Source organism: Sorex fumeus, unplaced genomic scaffold (assembly GCF_029834395.1).
Source record: "Sorex fumeus unplaced genomic scaffold, SorFum_2.1 ptg000128l, whole genome shotgun sequence".
NCBI lineage: Eukaryota > Metazoa > Chordata > Mammalia > Eulipotyphla > Soricidae > Sorex > Sorex fumeus.
The window spans coordinates 38,828,486-38,847,561 of record NW_026606185.1 but is presented as its reverse complement, the minus strand read 5'-3'; the positions used below and the strand labels follow the sequence as shown (position 1 = coordinate 38,847,561).

The 19,076-nt window shown below is 50.5% G+C and overlaps 1 protein-coding gene across 1 annotated transcript in view; it reads right to left on the bottom strand.

The window, feature by feature from the left end:
• MOCOS (molybdenum cofactor sulfurase) overlaps positions 1–19,076 on the bottom strand; it is a 37,966-nt gene that overhangs the window by 15,722 nt on the left and 3,168 nt on the right. The window contains exons 2-9 of the mRNA XM_056137958.1: positions 17,873–17,962; positions 16,302–16,368; positions 13,537–14,178; positions 9,024–9,100; positions 7,802–8,001; positions 6,054–6,170; positions 4,583–4,996; positions 1,326–1,488 (exon numbers count right to left, since the gene is read on the bottom strand). Of these exons, the coding sequence (XP_055993933.1) occupies positions 1,326–1,488; positions 4,583–4,996; positions 6,054–6,170; positions 7,802–8,001; positions 9,024–9,100; positions 13,537–14,178; positions 16,302–16,368; positions 17,873–17,962 (1,770 nt within the window). The remainder of the gene's footprint in view (positions 1–1,325; positions 1,489–4,582; positions 4,997–6,053; positions 6,171–7,801; positions 8,002–9,023; positions 9,101–13,536; positions 14,179–16,301; positions 16,369–17,872; positions 17,963–19,076) is intronic.

Genomic DNA, 19,076 nt, shown 5'->3' with positions numbered 1-19,076 from the left:
GAAGAGACAGACATGTGGCCAACCTGGGTTTGATCCCCGGCATCCCAAATGGTCCCCTAAGCACATGGGGCTCGTAAAGCCCTGGAGATGAACTGCATCAAAGGCGAGCCTGGTGCTTGAAAATTTTTCTGCAACTGACTTTCTTGGTCATTGGTGCCCCCAACAGAAGGAGCAGCAGCCTGAGAAGACCCAGCTGGAGGGCCATCTCCTCCCTTGTCCTCCTTCCCCTGAGAGATTCTTCATTGAGCCCTCTGTGCTCTGGTATCTTTTAGGAGCGGGCTGGTGTGAAGGCTCACTCTGCAAAGATGCAGGCAGAGACAGCCTGTTTGCAGGAGGCCCTAAGACTTAGAGTCCAGACGGATTCTTACCCATGGCCAGGCAAGCACTGTGCATGGACCCCCAAACACCAGCAGGAGTGATCCCTGAACACAGCCAGGAGAAAGCTCTAAACACAACCGGGTGGGACCCATCTCTCTCCGCCCTCTCCAACCACCCCTCTCCCCCAAAATAAAATCTACTTTGTCAGAGGGGCTGGAGAAGCTATTCTTTTGTTTGTAAATTGTCGTAGGCCAGAGAGAGAGGACAGGAGTTAAAGGGCAGGCCTTGCATGCATCTGATCCAGAATCGATCAGATGATCCCTGAACCACCAGCAACTCTGGAGGCCCCAGACACCTGCCCAGTGTTGAATGAGAATCACTGAGAGCCTCCTGAGCTTGGAGGTTCTCCCCTGCCCCCTCCCCCCCAAAAAAAGCAAGCACTGCTTGCTGGAACAAGGACTCATGGTGGAGCACAGTCTGCATGAAACTCAACCATGAAGGACTTTGTAAGTCATGGTGTCCTAATAAAAAAAATTAAAATTTAAAAAGAAAGAATAACGTGGTATGTCATGGTGTCCTAATTAAAAAATTAAAATTTAAAAGAAAAGAAAAAGTAATGCAAGTTCAATGACATCATATAATTTCCAACCAAATTGCTATCTCTCTACTTTCTGGTTGGACTGGCAGATCTTTTCCTTTTCCTCAAAAATGTCATACAAGGGAACACGCCTTTTTTGGGGGGGAGGGGGGCTTTTTGGGTCACACCAGGTGATGCACAGGGATTACTCCTGGCTCATGCACTCAGGAATTGGGATGCTGGGAACGGAACCGAAGTCGGCCTCATGCAAGGCAAACGCCCTACCCACTGTGCTACTGCTCCAGCCCCGGAACACACATTTTCTTATCTCTCCTAGCCTCTACCTGACTTTGGGATTATTCTGACCCTGAGTCAAGGAAAGCCACCACGTCCCGTTCCTGCGAGGGTGAGTCTGTGGCCAGTTCCCCACCTTGGGCTCTGATGACCATGGTCCTTCGCTGCAAGTCAATGAAGGGCTGGATCAGGCAGAGCCGGGGCTCCTGCTTCTGACTCAGGCAAATGCCGTTGTGATTCACAATCATCCAGCTCCGGTCGTACAGCAACCCTTGGCTTCCGAGAGGCCAGCTGGTCACCTACGCGAAAACATGAGTGTATCCAAGAGAGCCGCACATCACCGCACCTTGGAGGCTGCATGCCGCCTTTAGTACACACTCTTACAGGAAGAATGAGGCGGAACCCCATCAGAGGAGACTGCAGGAGTCACTTTCCACCCCTCCCCGCTCAACTAGCTTTTTAAAGATGATGTGTTGTCGATAGCCTCTCAGTATCTGTATTGCAAACCATAATGCCCCAATGGAGAGACAGTGGGTGGGAAACTGTCTGCCATAAAGGCAGGGGGAGACAGGGAGGAGAGGGATATTGAGGACATTGGTGATGGAAAATGTGCACAGGTGGTGGGATGGGGGTACGATCATTGTATGACTGAAACTCAAACGTGAAAGCTTTGTAACCGTAGCTCATGGTGATTCAATAAAAAAAATTAAAAAATAAAGATGATGTGTGTACACAGTGTAACCTTCAGAGAGCACTAGTGACTGAAAAGCAGCTTCCGCTCTCCCTCTCTCTCTTCTTCTCCTCTCCCCTTCATCCCTCCTCCAGCCCCCTCCCTCCACACCTTCCTCCCTTCCTTCCTACCTCTCTCCCTCCACTCATTTGTCCCCTTGCTCTCTTCCCTTCCTTCCTCCCCTCCTCCCTCCCCTCCTCCCTCCCATCCTCTCTCCTCTTTCTCCCTTCCCTTCCTCCCTCCCCTTCTCTCTCACCTCCACCCTCCCTTCCTCCCTTCCATCATCTCACCTCTTCTCCATCCTCTTCTTTCTCCCCTTCCTCCCCCCCCTCCTCCCTCACCCTTCTCCCTCCCGCCTCCCACCACCTTCCTGCAGATCCCCCTAGTGTTGTGTGCGTCCAGGCACATCCTGGCCTCACAGACATTTTTCTTGCCCAGATTATGACTATGTTAGATTGGCCACATTATCTGCTTCCGATGTGTAAATTTTCTTGCATTCTAAATATTTTTACAAAGCTGCAGTACAACTAATGCCCAATCCCAATTATATCCTGCGGTATCATAATACAAAGAGCCTGGAGAGAAGGGTGGCAGGAGAGAGTACAGCCCTCGGGGGGCCACCCCCAACCAGTGCTCAGGAGACCATGCCTGGGGAGCAAACCCAGGGCTTCCACATGCAAAGCAGGGGCTCCAGTCTTTGGGCAGATCCCTACCACCCCCTCCAGCTGCACTATCGAGTTGGTTCTCTACTTGCTCCCTCACCCTCCCACGACCCAATACCCACTCAGCATGGACACAGTCATCCTGAACGGCTCTGATCCCAGGATTCCCTCACTGAGAACCACCCACAGCCTCCTGTTCTCTTAGTATTGAACATCAGTTAACCTGGTGGAGGAAGGGCCCCTGTCCTCCAGGTCCCTCCCCACCCACCTCCTCGTCTATCCCCACCTCTCATGCCCAACCAGAGCCTCTAATATCCTGGGGTCCTCACCCCAGGGGCGCCTCCCAGCCCCTCACCTTCTCTCTCTGCATCTCCCAGGCTTCAGGGAATGTCTTCTTCTCAAAAGGCCAAGGACCATGTGGCCATAATCCGATACTGATGTTTAGCACTTTTGACCCCAAGGTCTGACAGTGTTCAGAAGTGAGAGGGTTTTGAGAGTGGTGAGGCTGTGAGTGGTGCGCCCTCATGAACGGCATTAGTGTTCTGATAAAAGGACCTGGGAAGTTCCCTCTCTCACCTTCCACCAGGTAAGGACACAGAGAGGCAAAGAAAGCCCATGAACACCAGCAAATCCCCTAGGGGCCAGGAAGACAGCACCTGCCTTGCACATGGCCTGGCCCAGATTGATCCCCAGCACTGCCAGGAGTGATCCGTGAGCACAGAGTCAGGAGTAATCCCTGAGCACCACCTGGTGTGCCTCCACATCCCTCTAACAAAAAGAAGTCCTCCCCAGGCCTCAGGGCTGAAGCATTTGATTCTGGTCTCCAGAAGCAAGGGAAATAAATAATCTTTGCTCACAGGTCACCCAGGGCTAGAGCGATAGCACAGTGGGTAGGTTATTTGCCTTGCACGCAGCCAACTAGGCCAACCCAAGTTCGATTCCTCTGCCTTCAATTCCTCCACCCCTCTCGGAGAGCCTGGCAAGCTACCAAGAGTATCTTGCCCACACGGCAAAGCCTGGCAAGCTACCCATGACGTATTTGATATGCCAAACACAGTAACAAGTCTCACAATGTTACTGGGCCTGCTCAAGCAAATCGATGAACAACGGGAAGACAGTGACAGTGACACAGGTCACCCAGCCTGAACAACTTTGCTGTAATGGTCCCAACAAATGAGACACTTGCAGTCAGTTCTCTGCATACACCCACCTCGGGTGCAGCTCCAGTCCCTTGGGGGGTGTTCCATTCCTGCCTGCTTCCCCTGCTACGTGCAGTGGGTGGTTTGGGGGATGAGCAGATATCCACGTCAGTCAGTTTCCTGAGCCCATCCATTACGGGACATGAGCTTCCATGTGACTTGACTCCTCAGAGTCAAGCTGTGAAAACAGGCCGGCAGGTGAAGGAGACGGAGATGGAGCAAACGCTCCTGTGTGTGGCCTCCTACGGAACCGTCAGTATGCAAGTGACCAAGTGCCCTGCCCACAGAGAGTCCATTCTGGAGCAGAGCACTGTCTCTCTGAAGTTCCAGAGCCTTTGCTGGCACCTGTAAGATGCACAGATGCAACCCAGAACACCTCGGGTGCGTACACCCTCCTGCAGGCAGGTTTCAAGCAGGTCACCGGCAAACACCAAGCCGGGTTCAATCCTTCTCACTCATGTCCTCACCTACCTTGGACAATTATTCTCAAGATGAAGTGGATCTGAGACACAGTGCTTCATGCAGGGAGCCACCTCCAGAAGCTGAACGGAAGCCAGGGGCACCCCGCGGGGACACACACAGTCCTTCCACTCTGGGGACCCTGGCAGCAAAGCCTGTCCACAACCACAGCCACACCGAGAAAGGCGTGATGGCAGAGGCCTTGAGCATCCCCAGATCCTGAATATTATTCCGATTGCCTTTCACATGCATTTCTTAACTTGCCGCATTGTCCCTTCCCTTTATCCAAAAAAGAATCACTATAAACAGCGAAGACATAGCCCCGCTGCCATGAAACCCTTACCTCGAAGGCAGCGCAGGATTTGATGGGGTAGATGAAAAGGTTGGTGATGACGTGGGGGCCTGGGTCCCCCTCCACAACTCTCTCCATGGGGGTCTGCTGGGTTCCGGGGCCCATGGGCAGAGGCAGGTCCACGCTCCCGGCCTCCACTGAGGACAGTGGTCTAGTACTAGCCCCGACTGTGTCTGGACACACATCTTCCCAAGATGAAGGGCTACAGGTGTCCAGGGTTTCGGCCTCCGTGACGGGGGCCTGCAGGAGAGGCCGGCCAGCAGGCGGGTGCAGTCTGGTGGCAATGATGAACTGGAGGAAGGCCTGGGCATCCTCCAGCGTGGACATATATCCGAAGGAAATCCTCACTGAGCCTGTCGGCTGCCCATCCACGAGGTCCATGTCATCTCCACAGACATGACCGGCCTGGAGTTAAAAGGGAAATAGTCTCTCCTAGGTGACAGGCTCCTCCTGGTACCCAAGAGACAGGGGCATGGACCTGGGGGTACCATGAGTGCTGAGTGCCCAGGGCCTGCCCTCTCCAACACCTGGGCTCACTTTCTGGACTTTCTTTGGATCAATACCACTCCATGGGGTTATTGAAACGTTCTGAAGATGGCCAAGCACTTGCTGTGCATGTGGGAAGGCTCGGGACCGTCCCCAACACCTCTCCCCCACACCCCACACACATTGGGAAGGAACATCCCAAGGAGCCTGTGACAGTCAGAGCACGCCCTGTGTGCGTGTAAGGGTCCCTTCCCTGCACCACCAGGCCTTAGTAGAACACCTGAGTGGTCTAAAACCATCCCCCTTCCCACCCACCCCCCAAAAAAAAGCTCCACCTCTTCATTTAAACTCTTGGCCATTCAATACATAATTGAGAATATTATACAGAGGGGTAAGGGGGAGGGATGGACACAGATATTAAACTGTAGCCATCTTACCTATTTTTTAATGATTTTTTAATGTAGGAGTATTGCTATTTATTCAGCCATTGATTAGGCTGATTGAATTGGGCATGAACTTCACTAATGATATTTATTCAGCCATTGATTAGGCTGATTGAATTGGGCATGAACTCCACTAATGATATTTTTAAAACACAAAAAAAACCCACAAAAAATTGTGAGTTTTAAAAAAACTCCAAATCCTACACCTTTACATGTTTGCCCTCAAAGTAAAAACTGCCATAGAGATGCTACCTTGAAGCTTTCCAATTTCACTGGCTCCCTGTTCTTTTGTACAGCCACAAGTGGGCTCAGAAAAATGAACCAGAATCAGCCCCGCCCTGCCCCTCTACCAGCCTGAGTGCAGTGGGAGGCACCACCGAGCATCTCGGCCACCATCACTTGTGATGTTGGGGATCACACCCCAAACCTCACACATGCAAAGCAAGGGCTGTACTGCTGAGCCGCATCCCTGGCCCCACGAACTGGAGGGGTGGGATTGAGGGGGAGCGTAGATCCTGGAGTCCAGTACCAACCTGGTGATGCTTTTTGACCATCTCGTTGCTTATCCTCAGGTGCCGCTGGCAGGCACCCGTGTTACAGAAGCAGCCAGTTCGCACCTGGATGTTGTAAAGACTGGCCATCTTATCTACCTGCAACAAAGAACTGGGTGAAAAAGGGCCACTTTGGGGCCAGAGAAGTGGTACAGCAGGCAGGGAGCTTGCCTGACACACAGCCTGCCTGGCTTTGATCCCTGACTGCTGTATGGTCCCCCAAACCCACCAGGAGAGATCACTGAGCACAGAGAGAGCCAAGAGTAACTCTGTGTGTGTGTCTCCTCCCCCACCACCCCCCAAAAAAGAAGAAAGGTTAATTTTATCTCCCTTGTCTAGGATAGATTCAGATGAGACATTCAACCACAGAATCAAATGGAACATGACAATGTACTCTAAAGTACCACAATCCGTGAGGAACTTAGGAAATATTTTAGAGAACGCTACTGTTTATCTAATCATATTACAGACAGATGCCTACAGAAAAGGAAAATATCAAATGCAGGGGAAATTCAAAGTAAAGAGCAGGAGAAGGTTCAAATGGTTGGAGCACACACTCTGCATGCAGGAGCCCCTGATTTGATCCCTGGTACCTCATGGTCCCTGGGTATCACCAAGAGTCACTCCTGAGTATGGCACTAGGAATAGCTCCTGAGCAAAGCTATATGTGCCTCACTTTCCAAAAAACTTTTTTTCAAGTAAAGAATTCACACATTTCAAGCCAGAGGAACAAAAGCGAATTCTGGTGTTGGAATGTTGTATTCCTGAAACCTAATCACGAAAGGAGGAGGAGGAGGAGGAGGAGGAGGAGGAGGAGGAGGAGGAGGAGGAGGAGAAGAAGAAGAACAACAACAACAACAACAACAACAGCAACAACAACAACAACAACAACAACAACAGAGTGATAGTACAGTGGATTAGGGTGCTTGCCTTATATGCGGCCAACCTGGATTTGATCCTTGGCACCCTAAATGGCCTACCCAAGCCCACCAGGAGTGATGATCCCTGAGCACAAAGCCAGCAGTCAGTTCTGAGCACTGCAGTGTGTGGGCAAAAAAAAAAAAAAATGGAGTCTGAAAATGATGGGGTGTAGAAGAGCTCTGTGGGTATCCAGACTACTAGGTTCATGTGCTGGGCCTCTGAACTGTCTGTTTTTCTTCTGAGATCCCCTTGACTTTAAGCTGGATCATAGTACCCCTGTTACTCATCCTACACAGGAGAAAACACTGTAGGTGTTCCAGCATCACCCCAAAACTCCAACAGTGATATTTTTGCCCAGTAAAACTTTTTTTTTTGCTTTTTGGGTCACACCCAGAGATGCACAGGGGTTACTCCTGGCTCTGCACTCAGGAGCTACCCCTGGCGGTGCTCAGGGGACCATATGGGATGCTGGGAATCGAACCCAGGTCAGCCGCATGAAAGGCAAATGCCCTACCCACTGTGCTATTGTTCCAGCTCAGTAAAACATTTTTCAATCCTGCCCACCCCCCCCCCCAGGAAATTTATGGCTCTTCAGAAGAGATAGGAAAACTAATTCCATGGGAAATGGATTTTGGTTGAGAAATTCTGAGTTTAACAAGGCAAACAGGGAGGGTAGTGGGGTGGCTTTCCAGGGAGAAGGAGGCACATCTTCAGAACCTCTGTGGCAACAGTATCAGCACCTCATTCAGCAGCTTAAAGAACCCAAGGACAATTCTGGGGCGACTCCTCCAGGGGAAAAGAAAACTCACCTGTGCGTAGCCAAGGACATTGCCCAGCTCATCCAGCACGTTGAAGTTGATGATTGGACCCTGAACCTCAGGGCTTTCGAAGCCAGAGTCACTGTAGATCCGCACCACGGGGCCTCCGCTGGGGTAGCGGAGCGCGGACAAGGCTGTGTATGTGTACTGGGCCAGACTGAAGGTGTGCTGCCGGATACACTCCATTCCACCTTGAAGACAACCAGAAAAGGCCCTTGCAGTTCAAAGAAAATGACTTGCTTCCAAGCCATGCAGTGATCCTCCTGGCCCTTATCTCTATTAACCTTAGGTGTTAGTCTCCCATTCTGTTACTTTATATTCCACAAATGAGTGCAGTCATTCTATGTTTGTCCCTCTCTCTCTGACTCATTTCACTTAGCGTGATACTCACATGCTGGGGGAAAAGGCAGCTGGGATAGAGAAGGGACCACTAAGTGAATGATGCTTGGAGGGTTTGCTCAGGATGGGAGATGCGTGCTGAAAGTAGACTATGGACCAAACATGATGGCCACTTACTACCTGTATAGCAAACCATAACACCCAAAAGGAGTAAGAGAGAGTAAAAGGGAATGTGCCTGCCACAGAGGCGGGGGATGGGGGAGGTTGTGGGGGGTGGCAGGAGGGATACTGAGAACATTGGTGGTGCAGAATGGACATTGGTGGAGGGATGGGTCATTGTATGACTGAAATGTAATCACGAAAAGTTTGTAAGTCTGTAACTTTATCTCACCATGATTCATTAAAAAATATTTTAGGGGCTGGAGCGATAGCATAGTGGGTAGGGCATTTGCCTTGCAAGCAGCCTACCCAAGTTTGATTCCCAGCATCCCATATGGTCCCCTGAGCACTGCTAGGAGTGATTTCTGAGTGCAGAGCTAGGAGTAACCCCTGTGAAACACTGGGTGTGACCCCAAAAAAAATATTTAAAAACAAACTAACAAAGAAAATTATTTCACCGACCCTGGAAAACCTGGGTCTCCTGTTGTTTTAATTGTGATTTAAATTGTTAAACTTAATTTGAATAATTCAAATTCATGGCATGGCCCAGGCAATCGATTAAAGTCCTCACGACTGAATAACAGCTGTTGCAGCCCTTAATTCTTCCTATCACAATCCTTGGTCCCCTCTTTGTTGGACAGTGTTACATAAGCATGCAGATCACTTCAACTCTTGGAAAAGAGATCACAAAAACAGATAAAAAAGATCCACTGACCAGTGAGACGCTCCAGGGCATCAAATCCATGTTTTAGAGCTATTATGTCCAGAAATGAGATGGTGCCGTCTTCAAACCTGCAGCCAAAGAGAGAAGGACAAGGTGAAGCTCTGGCCAGTTTCTCCATGTGTGTTTTGCAAGCTTAGCTGTAATCTAGAAATCCCTTCCTTGTCTCTACTGCTCAGCCTTCAGGACTAAGGGATTTCTACAACACTGAGCTACCACCGGCCCTGATATGCTCAGCAGCTCTTTCAGGAGAGGCTGACAGTGGTGACAAAGGGCCATAAAGGACTTTCACCAACTGAGAAATGCTGTGCTGTCCCCAAGAAAGCTGTGAGACCACATGCTGCTTGTTCTTGTAATGTTACCCTTAACCACAAGAGGGCAACATATTCAGGGCATCAATTCTGGGTTCTCTGCCCACAGCTCAGCTAGTTCTATTTATTTATTTTTATTTATTTTTTTTACTTTTTTTTTATTGAATTACTGTGAGATAGAACACTGCAAAACTTTTCATGATTGGATTTCAGTTGCACAGTGTTCCAACACCCATCCCTCCACCAATGTACATTTCCCAGCACCAGTGTCCTCAGGTTCCCTCCCATCACCCCCAACCCCACCCCCTGCCTACCTCTGTGATAGGCACTTTTCTTCTCTCTCTCTCTCTCTCTCTCTCTCTCTCTCTCTCTCTCTCTCTCTCTCTCTCTCTCCCCTCCCTTTCTTCCTCCCTCCACCCCCTCCCCTCCATATTGGGCATTGTGATTTGCAATATGGTTCTTAAAAGAATCTATGATTCTAAGGTCTATGAAACCACAGGCTTGGGGGAAAGTTGCAAGAGTCTGATTAATACAGCAGATGCAGACCTTCTGGGCTATCAAGTGGTCAGTATGCTTGCATTTCATAATTACTCAGTTATAAACATTGGCTTGGCTGAAAAGACTTTAATAGCTCCCTAATATAAATAATAGAAAATAAACATTAAATATCTGTGTCCTCAAATTTACTCTTGAGTATTAACATTTTGAATATCTCAATCCAGTCTATCTTAAATTATTTCCTTTTTTTTTAACGTAGGAGTACTGCTCTTTATTCAGCCATTGATTAAGCTGATTGAATTGGCATGAACTCCACTCCTTTATGCTTTATTTATTGATTTATTAATTTATTTTTTGCCTTTTTGGGTGTCACACCTGGCGATACATAGGGGTTACTCCTGGCTCTGCACTCAGGACTTACTCCTGGTGGTGCTCAGGGTGCTGGGAATCGAACCTGGGTCTGCCACATGCAAGGCAAACCCGCTGTGCTATCACTCCAGTCCCTCCTTTGTACTTTAAGGAGATGTAATATCTGTTCAGCATTGTTCATATTTTTCTTCTCCTCTCTTTTCTTAAAAAGAGACTTTCTTGTTTATCTTCCAGTTCACTTACTCATTTTATGACATATATTCTAATATTATTAAAATAAATCTATATGCCATTGATTTTGCTCAAAATGAATTTAATTTGTTTTCATTGTGTGCTGTTATTATTAATTCCCTATTGAAATTCTTAATTGTATCTTTTAATAGTATGAACAAATTTATCATAGTACTTTCAGAATTCCTTTTAATGAGGCTGCGGACATAGTACAGCAGGTGGAGAGCTTGCCTTGCATGAGGCCATCCTGGGTTCTATACACATTATCCTGTAAGGCCTCCCAAGTACCACCAGGATTAATCCCTAGGCTTAGAGCCAGGAGTAAGCCCTGAGCACAGCCAGGTAGGGCCCCCCAAAATAAAAACAATACAGAATTCCTTTTAACAAAGTAATTATCTAAACCCAAAAGAATAAAATATTTCTCTCCCACTGGGTCAATAATTGGCCCTGTCACAATAGGACCTGTCCCAAAGAATGCAAGAGGGCAGTGGAGAAATAGTACAGTGGGTAGGGCATTTGTCTTGCATGCGGCCAGCCCAGGTTCAATCCCTGGCATCCCATATGGTCCCCTGAGCAACACCAAGAGAAATTCCTGAGTGCACAGAGCCAGAAGTAATCCCTGAGCATTGCCAGGTGTGAGAGACAGAGAGAGACAGAGAGAGAGAGAGAGAGAGAGACAGAGAGAGAGAGAGACAGAGAGAGAGAGACAGAGAGAGAGAGAGACAGAGAGAGAGAGACAGAGAGAGAGAGACAGAGACAGAGACAGAGAGAGAGAGACAGAGAGAGAGAGAGACAGAGACAGATGGAGCAACTGTCCAGGCAGGGAGATTGCCTATATGGCCCCCATGAGGGTCCACCTGATACCCCATCCCCCATAAGTTAGCACATGTATCTTTTTAGAATAGAGAATTTACAAAGCCAGGAACATATAGGCACGTTGTATGCTAGCAACCAGCTATACACTTAACGTATAATCTTAAAAGTGAGGGTTACCTTGTTTTTCCAAGGAAAATTTTCCCATGGAGGCCACGTAATTTCCAGTTCCTGTAAACCTGCTTAAGCTTACATATCTCCAACAGAACTTCTCCTACTTGGGGCATGTTTGTGGTTCTGATGTACGTTTGTATGGTAAATGTCCCTTACTAAGCTAATTTTTCTAATATATATATATACATATATATGTATATATATCTAGCAGGACGCTTCCTGTTTTGCCATATTTGCCACTCTGATGCACATTTGCATCTTCCCTTACTAACTGTCTTTACCCACAACACTCTCCAAATATTGGGACTTGTTTTAGCAGGGCAATTTCCCACATAAATATTAATTGGAGATTCCTGGAGCGATAGTGCACTGGACAGGTGATTTTGCCTTGTATGCTGCCAAGCCAAACCGATATAGCACCCGACTAATATAGTCTCTTGAGCAATGAACACCGGGAGTGTTCCCTGAGCATCAGGAGTAAGCCCTGAGCATCACTGGTGTGATTCCCCTCCCCCAAAAAATAGATTAGTTGAGTTCAAAAATACTCATCAGATCTTTATTGTCTAATTCCAGGGTGCCTGGCACTGCTCTGGGGGCTAAAGATTTAGCAATGAACATGACAGGTAGAATCCTTTCCCCCACTCTCCTGAAGACACAAAAGTAAGGGCCAACAAACAACAAATTCCATTAGCATTTATGTTCTAGAAACCCAACAGTGGAGAACTCCTGAGTGTGAAATAGCCAACAGCCAAAAACCTGGGCATTTTGGTGTATTACCTTTGTTAGCTCTGAAAACCAATGACCTCTCGGCCACTTTGGTCACCTCCATTTCAAGGAAGCAGTGAGGTGCCAAGATGAGGTCACAGCCACTGTGCTCACACCAGAGTGCGGGAGCCGGCTTCTCTCTGGAGCAGCCCAGCCCCAGGGGCCCTCAATGGCCCTCACTGGGGGTGGCTGTTGTCATGTCATGGTGTCATGAGACCAACAGCCTCAGTCATGGGTTAGGGAGGGGTGGGAGCCGGGGTTACTCCTGACTCTGCACTCAGGCATCACTCCTGGTGGGAACCAGGGAGACAAATGGGATGCCGGGGATCAAACTCGAGCTGGCCCTGTACAAGGCAAACCTATGTGACTCATCTTTCCATTCAGGCCCCAACCACTTGGTGCCGCTCGGGGAACCAGCAGGGGCAGGGAGCCATCAGCTTCACCATCTGGGGGATTCCCGGGCCTGCCCCAACCCCGCCCGCCTGTCCTTGCAGTCACCTCAGAGACAGGCCTCTGCCATGGGAAAGCCAGTAGCTGCCTGCCCGGAGCCTTGAAGTTTGTAAAGGCTGTTGGGAATGATGCCCCCCTTCCACGTCTGGGGCGCCTGGGGCTAAATGGATGCTGCTTGCTAAGGAGCAGAAGGATCATCTGTGCCTTCAGCCTGTGTGTTTCCAAATCGTGCCGTCATCAGAAAGTGCCACTTAGTGGCTGCCTCCTCTTGCCACTGCTCTGGCACAGGGTCAGGGCCCCGTTTCTCATCTGAGCCCATGTCCTCGGGGCTGACGGGGATGGAGGGGATGCCCAGGAGTTTGGTGACCTCCCTCATGCCCACCACGGACGTGTGACTGTCGGTGAGGTAGCAGAAGTGGCTGTCGCTACTCTCAGGGCCTGGGGACACCCATGGGAAGGCCTCAGCCACCAGCTTGAGGGCAGCCGTGGTGCCCACCGTGAAGATGACACTGTAGTCCTCAGGGCACGTGTGGAAGTGTGCCAGGATCCTGCAGGAAGCACAGCGTCAGCCCCGGTCACTCAAGAAGGAGAAGGAGAGGGGCACGAAGTCGGCCAGGTAGTTGCTCTTTGTGCCCTGAAAGGCCTTTCCCGGCCCCCTCACGTGCCTTATCTACAGGGCCTCATCTTCCCTGATGGAGCAGAGTTCACAAGGCCACCCTGGCACGCTCCAGCCGGCCTCTGCTTCCCAGATCTGAGCTCTACCCCGTGCTGGCAACCCTGCCAGGAAAAATGTGCTGCCCTGCCCTGGGGTGGGGGTGAGGGGTGCCCAGCCCTGCTCCTTGCACAATCCTGCAGGTGACACCTGCCAGGGCCCGCCCCTCCCGGCCCAGACTTACCTCTCGGCCACCGACTGTCTGGGAACATAGAAATCCTCCCCAGCCAAGTACGAGGCAGCGGTGCCGCCCCCGAAGTAGGTCTTCCTCAGCAGAGGGGCCGCGTGGTTCCGGAGCAGCAGTGCACCCAGCCCCGTGGGGAAGCCGAAGATCTTGTAGAAGGAGAGGGGCACGAAGTCGGCCTGGTGGGCAGACAGGTCCAAGGGCGCCGTGCCAGCGTAGGAGGCCGCGTCGAGCAGCACAAACCACTTCCCGGCCACGCTTGCTGGACACCTCTGTCCCGACCTGACCTCTCCAATCCAGGACAGGGGGTACCGGGTTCCCGAAAAGTTACTCTGAGCCGGGTAGCAGAAGAGATGCGGGACCTGGCAGTCTGGGTCCCCAGGGTCAGGGCCCCGTTTCTCATCTGAGCCCATGTCCTCGGGGCTGACGGGGATGGAGGGGATGCCCAGGAGTTTGGTGACCTCCCTCATGCCCACCACGGACGTGTGACTGTCGGTGAGGTAGCAGAAGTGGCTGCCGCTGCTCTCAGGGCCTGGGGACACCCATGGGAAGGCCTCAGCCACCAGCTTGAGGGCAGCCGTGGTGCCCGCCGTGAAGATGACACTGTAGTCCTCAGGGCACGTGTGGAAGTGTGCCAGGATCCTGCAGGAAGCACAGCGTCAGCCCCGGTCACTCAAGCAGCCTGAAGGTGTCAGGGTGTGGACAAGGCTGTCCTCTACCATACATCACATCAGGCACTAAACAGCCCAGATCCCGTGTCAACACAGCTGGAGGCGGGCAGGGCAGAGGGAGGCAGGAAGAGGTGGCAAGGGATTCAAACTGGTGTTGGGAGGCTGGAGCAATAGCACAGCGGGTAGGGCATTTGCCTTGCACACGGCCGACCCAGGTTCGATTCCCAGCATCCTATATGGTCTCCTGAGCACCACCAGGAGTGATTCCTGAGTGCAGAGCCAGGAAGGACCCCTGTGCATCGCCGGGTGTGATCCCCCCGCAAAAAAAAAAACTGGTGTTGGACATTAACCTAAGTGTTTGAGGCTTCAGCAGTGAACTGCCCCTTTTCCTCCCCCCCGCCCCCAGGGAAGCTTACAGTGCTCATATGAGCACCCCTAATCCCCTGAGTTTATCTTTAACCTTTCCTTTGAGCTTTACCTCTCATTGTTACAATTCCCCAAGTCAAGGTTGTTGATTTACAAGTCAAACTTTCTGGTAACTCTGGACTTTGCAGTGAATTACTTGCTTTTCTATTTCCCCTATAGCCTTTTCATATGTTACTATAGAGCAATGTTCTTTACTTAAGCACAGAAAGATTGTTAATGTTATGCTCCTAATATTTGGGAGGTGACTCTGAAATCTATCTACTCCTGAGCATCCATCATAATTACTTGACTCAGGCATCAGTTGAACACAAAAAGGGGTTCCCACTGTGGGCCAGATGGTCCCAGAGCAAGTAGCAAAGCTACCCCAGCATCGAAATGCGACAGTCTAGAAAGCATGAAATCATGGTCTTGATGCAAGCTATTACGACTTAAGAATCAGGACCCCCATGGGGAAGGACAAGCTGAACTGGTCTGATGATCTAGTCTGGGATTGATGGTAAATCCCAGCAGACTTGCCCTTGGAGCCCTTGGAATTAAGTTTTGGAATCTATGTCTCTTATTGTGTTTATCCAAACAACTGCAAATATTAATAAGAAGTAAACGTAATTGTTTACTATGTACAACTTTAGGGAAAGAGAAAAGCAATATAGATGTCCCTGGGAGACAAGAGTGTCTCCTCAAGTTAATCCCCCTAAGAAAATTGCCTCCACCAAAATGCTCTACCTCCAAAAATGACCAATCACACCTCATTGCAGTCCTATACCTCGAACTCACTCAGATGTGCTGTAAGTATGCTAACAGCTTGCATTAAACGGGCCATTTTGACCATCAGTCTGGGGTCCCCGGTCTCTTTCCTCCTCTGTTAGAGAGGCTGGGGGAGGGGGCGGCTCTCAGCCACCAAACACACGTGTCATGCACCCATACCTTGAACTCACAACTGGCACACTCAAGGTGCCACACTTGTGGCTCTGAGGCACATTTGCATCTTCCCTTCCTAAACTTGCTTTACCCACAACACTCCATATATTGGGGCTTGATTTAAGCCTGGTCCCCCCAGGGTAAGACAAACCCCAGCTGCCCCTCACCTTATGGAAGCACCCTGCCTTGGTTCACCCTCTGGCTTTATCACTTGTGTGGACATCAGTATGTCCATGCTGCTCTTACTCTGGCCACCATCAATGAAAAGTATCACTGCCCAATGAAAATTCAAAACTCTTCCCAGAGCTGGAGCAATAGTACAGCAAGTAAAGCATTTGCCTGGCATGCGGCTGACTCAGGTTTGATCCCCTGCATCCCATATGGTCCACTCAAGAGTAATTCCTGAGTGCAGAGCCAGGAGTAACCCCTGTGCAATGCAGGGTGTGACCCAAAAAGCAAAAGAACTAGCTAAATAAATAAATAAGCAAATAAATCGGGAAAGGGGGTCTTTCTTTGTCACTGCAGCACCAGTCTGGAGCCACCCAGACGAGCTGATGGTCATCCCTGGCCGGTCAGCTGGCTCTCTCTCACCATCTTGCTACCTGGCCTCTGGGTTCATGTTCTTGCATGGAGGACCCTTTCAAGAAAGGTGCCCTTCTGAGAGCAGCTCAAATCCTCGTGGGTTGCAGACAGGAGGAAGAAGGAAGCCCCAGTCCCCGGTGCCCACTCAGACCGGCGCCCCACACTCACCTGTAGCGCACCTGCTCCACGGTGTCATGTGTGAGCCTGCTGTTGATGTTCTGGCTGTGCGGGTTCCCTGGCATCACAGAGACAAGAGTCACCACATCCCATCTCTGAGTCCTTCCCCAGCCCTTCCTCTGTGGCTCAAAAAGTTCAGCGTCAAAACACCCCTCAGATGCAGCAAGGCCATTGGATCTGTGCCCAGAGACACGAAAACCCAATGTGTTTCTCACGGGTCTGTACACACACAAGCTCACAGCTGCTTCTTTCAAAAATCCAAGTTCTGGGACTGGAGTGATAGCACAGCAGGTAGGACGTTTGCCTTGCACGTGGCCAACCCGGGTTTGATTCCCAGCATTCCATATGATCCCCTGAGCACCGCCAGGAGTAATTCCTGCGTGTGGAGCCAGGAGTATCCCCTGTGCATGGCTGGGTGTGACTCAGCTAAAAACAAACAAAAAACCCAGGGAGCTGGAGTGATAGCACCGTGCGTAGGGAATTGCCTTGCATGTGGCCGACCCGGGTTCAATTCCCAGAATCCCACATGGTCCTCTGAGCACCTCCAGGAATACTTTCTGAGTGCATGAACCAGGAATAACCACCATGCAATGCTGGGTGTGACCCAAAAAAGAAACAAAACAAAACAAAACAAAACAAAACAAAAAAATCCAAGTTCTGGGAAACACAACATGTCTGGCTGCTGGTGAATGGACAGATGAAATGTGGTCTATCCACATCAGGGGAAATTATTCCATGAAAAGGAACAAATTACTGGCAAGGTCATGAATGAACCTCAAAACCACAGCACATGAACACGTGAGACACGAGGTCCTCACCATATGACCCAACTGAAACGAGACATCCAGTAAAGTCCAGTGCCCTCAGACACAGCCTGTCGCCTGGACTGGCTACTGCTTCCCTGGGCTGAGATCAGCTGTTAGCAGGTACAGGAGATCATACAAGGGGAATAAAAATGTTCCGATGCCTTTATAGAGATGGTGGGGGACAGAGACGAAAATTGAAAACCATCATGGGAAAGTTACTAAAAATCACTGAATTCTACACTTGCAATGGGAGTCAGTGAATATAAATCCATAAAGCTGCAAAAGCAGCCCCTGTCTCCCTGTCTTCCGTGGCAAGTCCACTGGGGCCTGGGATGAGCACCCAAGGCAACCAGACCCACACAAACTCCTTCTGGGGTGTCCTGCAGGTGGCTCAGAGTTTCCAATACAAAACTGCAGCCCCTCACCACACACACACACACACACACACACACACACACACACACACACCAGAGCTCAATAAGCATTGCAGGGTGAGTGGATGGAAGGATGATGTTCCCCCTCAGCCCCACCCACCACCTACTTAGCACCTTCCCACCTCTGGGCCCTCCTGGCACTGCCCCCTCCCCTGCTAGAGCCAACAGCCCTGAGCCAACTATTGCCACCCCAGCAGCACCCCTTCCACATGGGTGCAGCCTCACGGCCACCATCTTTTGATCCCGTGTGGCCCTGGCAGTCTGGTGCTGCTTCCTGCAAAAATCAGTGGCGGGTGAGGGGGTGCAGGGTGTTTTTCTTTACCATAAACATTTTCCAGGAGGTCCTTTGTGAAGTTTGTGAGTTGGCTTTGTGGGAACAAGGTGGTTCCAGCGTGGTCAAGATAGACGGTCCCTGAAAGAGCACAAAAGCCAGCTGCGGTCACCTCCTCTGACCTTCGTCCTAATCCCTGCGCATCCTCCAGAGCCGGCCTGATCCATGTGTCTGGCTTCTAACTCCTCCCAGTCTCCTACCAGCCCCTTCTCTGACACTTGGCAATGCTCAGGAGTTACTCCTGGCTCTGTGCTCAGGAATTACTCCTGGCAGTGTTCACGAGACCATATGGAATGCCGGGGATAGAACCCATGTTGGTCGTGTGCACGGCAAACATCCTCCCTGTTGTATTATCCCTGATAGCTGCTTCTTAATGCACATGGAAGATGCAGGGTGCGAAATCCTTTGGGAAAAGGCTAGTTGGGCCCTTCCTCCCGCAGCTAGCTAGGGCTGCGGGGGGGGGGGGGGGGGCGCGGGGGGCACCGTCCTGTTAGGGGGACCACAGTCTGATTTTTGGGCCTCAACCTGCCTGGGGTTAACAGTACAGAAGCCCAGCTCTCCAGTTTGCACTGAGCCCGCTCCATCACTGGCCCTGCCGGCCCCTACACCTAAAGATGGTGAGGGTTGTACAAGCTGGAGGGACCTAATCAACACTCCAAAAGGTTTGGTGTGAGAAGTAGCCGGAAGATAACCTCCAAAGCCAGAGGCCTGAGGGCTCCAAGGAAGTCTCTTCTGGAAGACTCCCCCTCCCTGCTCAGGTTGAGGGGCCGCTGACTAGCACCCTGAGGCCTCAAGTACCCTTGAACTAGATCTGTGGACTCACTCCACTCTCCTCACCTGGACAAGGGAATTCCCAGCCACAAGACAGGCAAAAAGGAAGGTCTTACATAGGCCAGGAATACTGCCCCATAGTTGGAAGCCTGCCTTGTGAGCTGGAGGAGAAGGCAGCTGGAAGAGAGAGGGGATCACTAAATCAGTGATGGTTGGAGGGACCATTCAGGATGGGAGATGAGTGCTGAAAGTAGATAAAGGACCAAATCTGATAACCTCTCAGTATCTGTATTGCAGACCATAATGCCCAAAAGTAGAGAGAGAGAGAGAGAGAGAGAGAGAGAGAGAGAGAGAGAGAGAGAGAGAATGGGGGAAATTGCCAGAGACAGGGGAAAGAGTTGGGATGGGGGGGAGGGGATACTGG